A 7,956-nucleotide genomic window follows, 5' to 3' on the forward strand; every position below is an offset into this window, starting at 1 on the left:
ATGTTGCTTAAAAAGCAGGGTAGTAATAGTTTTCAGGTCCCTCTGTGCAATCACCCAGTGTAAGTATTCCTGAAAGGGTTGTAGCAGCTTTTCTTCCATTTGTTAAATTGGCATTTGAATCTATTAAGGTTTTCAGAAACATAAGTTGTATCTTATGAATGCTACAGCTAAGACTATTGCTAAAGGTGTCGACTGAAGCTTGGTTGTTGGCAAAAGGATGTCTTGAGCTTTATCAATTCAAACACAGTGCTCTTTAGTGTGGTTTCATTGGTCTGCTGAGACAGTAACAGTTTACATGAAGATATAACCTAGCAGCAGGATGGCTGGAATGATGCCAGCAGTTTTTGGCTCATCTGTCAATATGGCTGATCTTTTTTGGATGAGATCTTAAAAACCAAACAAACCTGAATGGCACATGTTGCCAATGAATGAAGTTGTTTTGTTTTTTTTCTTTTTGTACAATATACTCTTCTAAAAGACAGCAATGCATTGAAATATAAGGATCTTAAATGACATAGCCACTTCAAAAAAGGCTTCTTATTCAGGATATTTTAAGCCCTGTTTCCCAACAGAATAATGATGACCTGAGTATCTTAGATATTTACTGCACTTATTGCAAGGGTAGGGGACTCTTTACACTTACCACACCTGGTATGAGAGGTTGTAAGGGATACCTTGAAAACAAACAGTACAAATCGATATGTGACTTACAGGATTTTCTTCTTTCCCATTAATTTTTTGCTGATGTAGGTTTACTGCAGTTAGTGCAGTCACCCCTGATTTACACTAGTGTAATTGAAAACCAGAATCATGCTCATGGTCATAAAAAATATAATCCATAACAGAAAGGCAAAATATTAGTTTATTTGTCTATCAACTTATTCTACTCGAACTGTGAGAATCTTTTTGTATTATTATCCCATTATCAGTGGCTAAATAAGGAACTGAAAAACTACAGAAGAGCTGGGTGGAGACCTAAGAAAGCAATTCAGCAGTCTGGAACTTCCTCAGCTAAGCAATTCTGGCACTAAACTGAAGCAAAATCAGAGTTATTCAGCCAAAATAAATCTGTGCAATGACGATATCAGATGTGAGTTAACAGCAAGTCATGCTGGAGGATATCAGACATTCTTGAGTAAACCACAGGGCCTAGATATAATCCTTTGCCGTTATACTGCAACCCTGCCAGGAAAGCAAACACAAATTTTGGAGTCATTATGGCAAGGCAAGTAAGAGCATATGGAGTCTATGTGCTTAGGGTGGGAACTGGCAAGCTGTTGAGCACCTTCAGCTCACACACCCCCAACAGCCATTAAATATCCTTCATTCCCATACTCTGGTCCCTGTGGAAGCAAACAGCTCTTTAGTATCATTTCCACAAGAAACAGCTGCAAGGCTTGTTGGAGTCTTTCCTTTGCTGTCAGGATGTTATTGATCAAACTTTTCTACCACTAACCTGGCTGTTTTCTTTAATTTTTCTATGTGTGTCTATGACTGGACGTATTCTCGAAAGCAATTGAATTGCCTCAGCTTAAGAAGTTATGACCCATTGTTGGAGCAGTGTAACCAACCAGGCATACACTCGTGACTTACATGACCAAATCTTACTTCTCGGTTGGGTTGGGTAGGAAGACATTCAGAGGTGAAAGTGAGAGGTGATCGCTCCTTTTCTGCTAACTTCACCGCTGCAACACTCAGATAGACTTCCCTGTAGTGCAAGTGAAACCTACACCAATTTTCCTTCAATGCCTTATACTTTGTGGTGCTCCTGAAAGCACATCACAGCCCCCCATGTAAAGGAGATGGAGCAGGTGTCTGGGGCGGTACCATTGGCAAGCCTAAGCCTTCAGTGTGTGCATTCACTCAGCTATCCCTGGTTTAGCAGGCAGTAGCTTTCTCTGTTGTGATAGCGTGACCTTTACTGATTGAATTGCTGCATCCATAACCATCTCTGCTGTGAAAAGGTGCTAGACCTTTGGCCCAGTGGCCATTCCAAAATACTCTTTTGGAAAAGGGGTCTTGGAGCACTCTAAGTTACATTAATACATGCCATGCATGGACATATTCCTTCCTCCCCAGTTTCCTTCTCACTGGCTCAGGAGATAGGCACAGAGCTTGCTTTTCTTTCTTGCACTAGATATTGCAGGAAGCTCCCCTCCACCCCTGATCCCATTTGACTCATATGTATAGTATTTGACTACTGTGCTTGCAAAACTTGTACTCTGATTTATAACCTAATGTGAAATGTTGAATTCTGGACTTGAGTAAATGAGTTAGTGTATATTGTAGTTTAGAACTATTAAACACTGAAATGTAGAGATGGAATTAAGTTAGTTCCACATAAAAAGGGGAATGTTTTATTAGAGGTAATAAATTCAGTGTAGAACAAATTTATTTAGACCATGATTATTAAATAGCTTGGATAATTAAAACCTGTGATGGGGAAGATGACATGTGGTAGGAAAAGGTTAAGTATTTAACTCAGTTTTTTCATAGTTTGGTTCATGTTAAGGTAAATACTACTTGTGTGGGGTATGTTAACTTTATTTCTAAAATGTGTTCACCCAGGCAGTGGTTATTTCATAAAGTTAAGAAAATAGAAAGCTAAACTTTTATGACATTTATATGGACCAGCCCTAGACACAAAGATGTAAGCACTGAGGAAAATATAAGCACTGTAGAAACGGTGTCATTTTGACCATACAAGGAGCTAGCTGCCTGCTTAATGTCTGGTGTTTATGTGAATTCCAGTTCTTTCAGATATCTATTTTTATCCTTCATTAAATTCTTCTTAGAGTGACACAACAGAAATCCCGAAGAAAATCACTAAGAATAGTTTCCCAAATCTTCTCTCACTTTTCTTTACATAACATTATGCAAATCTCAAATTACTGTGCTTCATTTGGGATCAAGATGAAATAAGAAGTGGGGTAAAGATTATCCCACCTCTGCTGACTGCAGGGACAGTAGGCTATATGTCCACTACCAAGGACTACTGCATAGATTTTCAATGAGTGTGACGCTCCCTTTGTTTCTATTTTTCCTGCTCATTGATTGAAAAAACAGACCGAATCTTCCCTAATTTTCATCCAAAAATGACATTGTGCAATGATAAGCTTAGCCATGCTTAGAAGAGTGCATTCGACAGTGGAATAAATGTGGCTTTATCCCATGCCTGGAGCCGTGCACATCCTGCCAGCAGCCAGCATTTGCAGCTCTTGGTAGGGACATATCTTTAGGTATATACAGAGCTGAAAGCTGCAGAGCTGTGTAGCTAAGTAAGCGCAGACCTGCATGTAGTGAGTTTGGATCCAAAAGAAAGGAGCCTGCCCAAATCGATACGCCAGATGTGTGTCCCAGGTGCAGTGCTAAGAAACTAAATTTTTTTTTATGCTGCAGATATTTTTCAGCCATTTGAAAGTCCTTTTTTTGTTGTCACATATCAACAATCAGATTTCTACTTCTAAAACTAGTGTGCCAGTTTCTGGGTTTATTCGTATGTATTCATAGATGTCTGGAGTTAGTTTTTCTACAGAGACTAGAATTTGGGTCATCATTTCTAAAGCTGAAAGGCTGCTGTATAAGCTCAGTCTGCCACCTAGGCTTTTATAATGGAAATATCAATCTGCCATGGTCTGAATGCATATTCTGAAACTTTTACTTATTTTACACCTAATTCTGCATGTCATCCCATTTAATGACTTCATTAAATAAGTCAGAGAATAAATAATTTGAGTCAGAGAAACTACCCTGTAGTTTGTCATTTAGTAGATGTGGACTAACAAGGGTTATGGGCTATTAACTGCATTTCCTGGCATTCCACTTTGTGTCTGTCTATGTAGGAGAAAGTGTGTTTCAACACATTTAGGATCAGATTTTGCTTGCGCTGCATTTTGACACTTTGTTTTGTTCACCTGACATCAGTTTACAGTAAGTGAGAAGTAAGATCAGAGTATTTTTTCCCATTGAGTTAATCTGTTATTAGAATGGAAGGATATTCTAAATCTAGCTTTATTTAGCTTGTGCTTAACAGCCTGAATCAAACAATTGAGATTGGTCTTCATCAAAGGTAATGTGTGTTCTTCTGTAAAATAGAATGTAAATATACTCCAGCACTGGGAATAATGGTTTTGCTCCTCTTTCCTGCAGCAATATGAGAACTGGCGACCAAACCAGCCTGACAGCTTCTTTTCTGCTGGAGAAGACTGTGTTGTTATAATATGGCATGAGAATGGGCAGTGGAATGATGTACCATGCAATTATCATCTTACCTATACCTGCAAGAAAGGAACAGGTACAACCTTTACAGTAACAATAGCATAATGCTATAAATTCCAATTTTATGAAGTTAAAATGACAAATTCTAGCTGATTTCTGCTGACCAGTACAGCGAGCTCTCAACTGAGTTAGCCTCACAAAGTCATCCCTTGCCTGTATCCATGTATTACATCTCTACCTATCTGTTCTTGAGTCAAGCACTAAAGTGGACACAGTTGAAACTCTTCGTTAAAACAAGGCAAATTTCTGCTTAGGTTCAGATCTCAGCAAAAGAGGCGTTCATGTACCTGGCAGGCCTGCTTTACTTGCACATTATGAAAACATTACCAATTCTTCTTTCCTGGGATGGCATCAATGTAAAGTTAAAGTATGTGGGCAGCAGAATATTGGTAGGCAGTCAGAGCAAGCAGCTGACCACTGGTATGTGGTTAGGTTTTCAGCTTCAGTTGAACATACTTTTCACCTGTCGAGTAATGCTGACATTTGCCTTCCTGTTTTCCAAAACCATCTAATTTAATGGCACCGCTGGAATCTGAAAAGCGTATTTGGTTTAAACACTGTTAGAGCTGGCACTTACATAAAACCTGACTGTTACCAGGAGCTGTACAGCAATACTTTAGAAATTGCCTCTGCCACTTCAGACTGGGAAAGTGAAGAAGCAGCCAAAATCTTCATTGTTCCCAATTATCATTTACAACTTTTTGTTAACATGTTGTCTGGGCCTTGGTGGATCCATCAGTTTTAAGTGCTTTTAAATAGTCTATTGTTGAGGAAGATGTGAGAAGTATTGGAAATGAGACTTTTTTCTTAAAAGCCTGTAATAGCGTCACTGATTTTCAGGTTTTGCAGCTTTCCAGTGAAAATCACTTCTTTGTGTGAGTATGTCAACCTTTTTGGCTTGAATTTACATTAGAAATTTAAACCAAAAAGGCAATAATGATCGTACTATCCGCTGTTTTCCAATTTTCATCATTACTGTATTTGGTCTACAAGACTGCAGAACTACAGAAAAGACTGATCTTCCTGTCCTTATTTCAGTGTGTCTCTTGGGAGTCTAACTGAGGACCCTTGACGTCTTCCCTTGTCCAGGGTTTAAAGGTCACTGCCATATTCAGAAGTGCACTTACAAACTGATGTTTTGGGTTATGTTCTCTTTTCCTTTCAGTTGCTTGTGGTCAGCCTCCTGTTGTGGAAAACGCGAAGACCTTTGGGAAGATGAAACCTCGTTATGAGATCAACTCCCTTATTAGATATCACTGCAAAGATGGTTTCATCCAGCGTCATATTCCAACCATCCGGTGTCAAGGGAATGGAAGATGGGATATGCCTAAAATTACTTGCATGAATCGTGAGTTTTTTGAAAGCAAACCAGTGCTGGATCAGAAACAATACACTAATTTAAGATTAATAAGTAATGAACATATATTTTAAGAGAAGTACAAATCTGTTGTGACAGATTATGACAGGAATACTCCTCACCCTATTGGCAGGAAAAAATATCAGGCCTCCAAAACTGATGAAAATGTTCCTCTTCTATTTTTACAGAAGCCACTAAGATTCTTTTAAAGTAAGCAACACTCTTACAAAGCCCTGAAATCAACAGGGTACTTATAATATTAACAGTTCTTTCTGCAACTGTCGTCTAACTGTGTGTAAGAGATGCTTCTCCTGTCTGTAACATGATCATAGTACCAGTTAATCATTTGTTAACCCTATAATTAAGCAAGAATAAATGGAACTGTAATGTGAAGTGCGGCCAGCCCATTCACAGTTAAATAATTTTAAATTAATTTTCCTTTTTTTCCTCCTTCTCGTTGCAGCGTCCACATACCAAAGGACTTACTCTAAGAAATACTACTATAAACATTCTTCATCAGGAAAGGGAACATCGTTAAATTCATCAAAACACTATCATCGCTGGATCAGGACGTGGCAGGACTCAAGGCGCTGAGAGCTAAATGGTGAATGGGGATTTCCACCATTTCAGCCAAAGTCATAACATTCTGTGCCTTTTCTATCTATCACTTATAGAAGTATTATCAAATTGTTTTGAAACTATGGACTGCGGTATTCAGAATGCATTTTGCAAAAATATGGTGTTTATCAAAAAATTAAAAAAAAAAAAAAAAGGAGAAGTGCTTATGGGGATAAAAGGAAACCATTTCCAGCCTATAAAGTTTGTTAGTTTTCTATATGCCATCAGTGTGGACCATTTTATGATATATACCAGCCTTCTGCAATATTTAAACAGCTCGATATTAGCACCAATGAAAATGTAAATAAGATGATTTTAATGTTGTTTAATTGTGTGTTGTTTTTAAAATCCTGTATATAAAATGAAAAGTCACACTAATTTCAGGCATATTTATGGTTAGAATGGCCTCAGAGGTCTTCAGTCATTTATGACGCTGTTTTTGTGTTGTTTACCTAGGCTGGAAATGGTTGAAATAACTTCACTGACTGAAATTTGCTATTATCAGGTGAAGATAAACACACAAGTTACATGACTCTTTTTTTTTTTTTTTAATGGGAACTGTGCCAATTCCTATCCAAGGTACAGTTTGTGTCCATGTGATGCAATGTTTAGACAGAGCACATAAAAGTGGCATGAAGCATGAACTAGGGACTGCAATGTGGAACTTTTTTTCTGCTCTCCGTTCCAACTTCACCATTCATGAGAAAGGACTGTATGGAGGAGTTGTATATGACCAGGAGGGCTTGTAAAAATCCAAGTGCTAATACATTAACTTTATCAACCAGGGCCACTTTTTTGAAAAGAAAAAAAGAAGACAAAAAAAAGAAAAAATTACTTTCACAACATTAACCACAAGGTCTATATTACAGGTCTCTGCATTCTAAAATGGAGATAGACCTGGTGTTTGGGGGATTTTTTTTTTTGTAAAAAACAAACAAAAATCAAAAAAGTAAATAATTTTGTATATATAACCATTTTTTAATCTTTTTATAAAGTAATGAATGTTTGTGTATGAATGCTGCAGCTGTGAAGCGTACATAAATAAATGAAGTAAGCCATACTGATTTAATTTATTGGATGTTATTTTACCATGCAAAGAAGATTAAAAGAGCTCACCAGTGCAGTATTAGCCCCTGAGCTCCACTTTTGGAACCATCTTTCAGTTCAACTGGTATTTCCCTGAAGAACAAAATTCCTGCTAAACAGGATCATTTGTTTGCGATTAGATGGGTGAGAACCGTGTGACTTACAGAAGAATCAGGATCTTGGCTTTCTAGAAAGAAACGTGTGCACAAAGAGTTTGTAGGTTGTAGTTGGTGCAGTGTGTTCGTAGGAGTTTTCTATTATGATTTCTTACCCTGGTCAGCTCAATAACTGACCTGGATGTGTACAGTAAATGTAGAAGGTAACGTTTGAAACGACCTCTCCACAGAAATTACTGTTATTTCTGAAAAGTGCCTTGCACACCTTTGGGCACCGGACAAAATAAAAAATTAAAAAAAAAAAAAAGTGAAAATAAAGAACAGTAAGTTCCCTATGATATACCTTTTAAAATAACATTGCAAATATAAACACAGATGGGAGGTTTATGCCTTTGTGTTAGTGTGGGGATATGACGCAAAAAGTTGAAAGGGAAAGGAAAAGAATTGAAAGCCAGCCAACACGTAAGAGTTTGTACTACGCAGAGCTGCCCATGGACTGAT

The 7,956-nt window shown here is 37.8% G+C and overlaps 1 protein-coding gene across 1 annotated transcript in view; it reads left to right on the forward strand.

Moving 5' to 3' along the window:
- Positions 1-7,144, forward strand: part of LOC104158940 (versican core protein-like) — a gene marked incomplete at its 5' end in the record, with an annotated part of 95,996 nt that extends 88,852 nt beyond the window's left edge. The window contains 3 exon segments of the mRNA XM_009696718.1: positions 4,150-4,294; positions 5,444-5,626; positions 6,099-7,144. Coding sequence (XP_009695020.1) covers positions 4,150-4,294; positions 5,444-5,626; positions 6,099-6,229 — 459 coding nt within the window.
- Between the last annotated feature and the right edge of the window lie 812 nt (positions 7,145-7,956).

The sequence above is a fragment of the Cariama cristata genome, unplaced genomic scaffold, assembly GCF_000690535.1.
Source record: "Cariama cristata isolate BGI_N322 unplaced genomic scaffold, ASM69053v1 scaffold38063, whole genome shotgun sequence".
Taxonomy (NCBI): domain Eukaryota; kingdom Metazoa; phylum Chordata; class Aves; order Cariamiformes; family Cariamidae; genus Cariama; species Cariama cristata.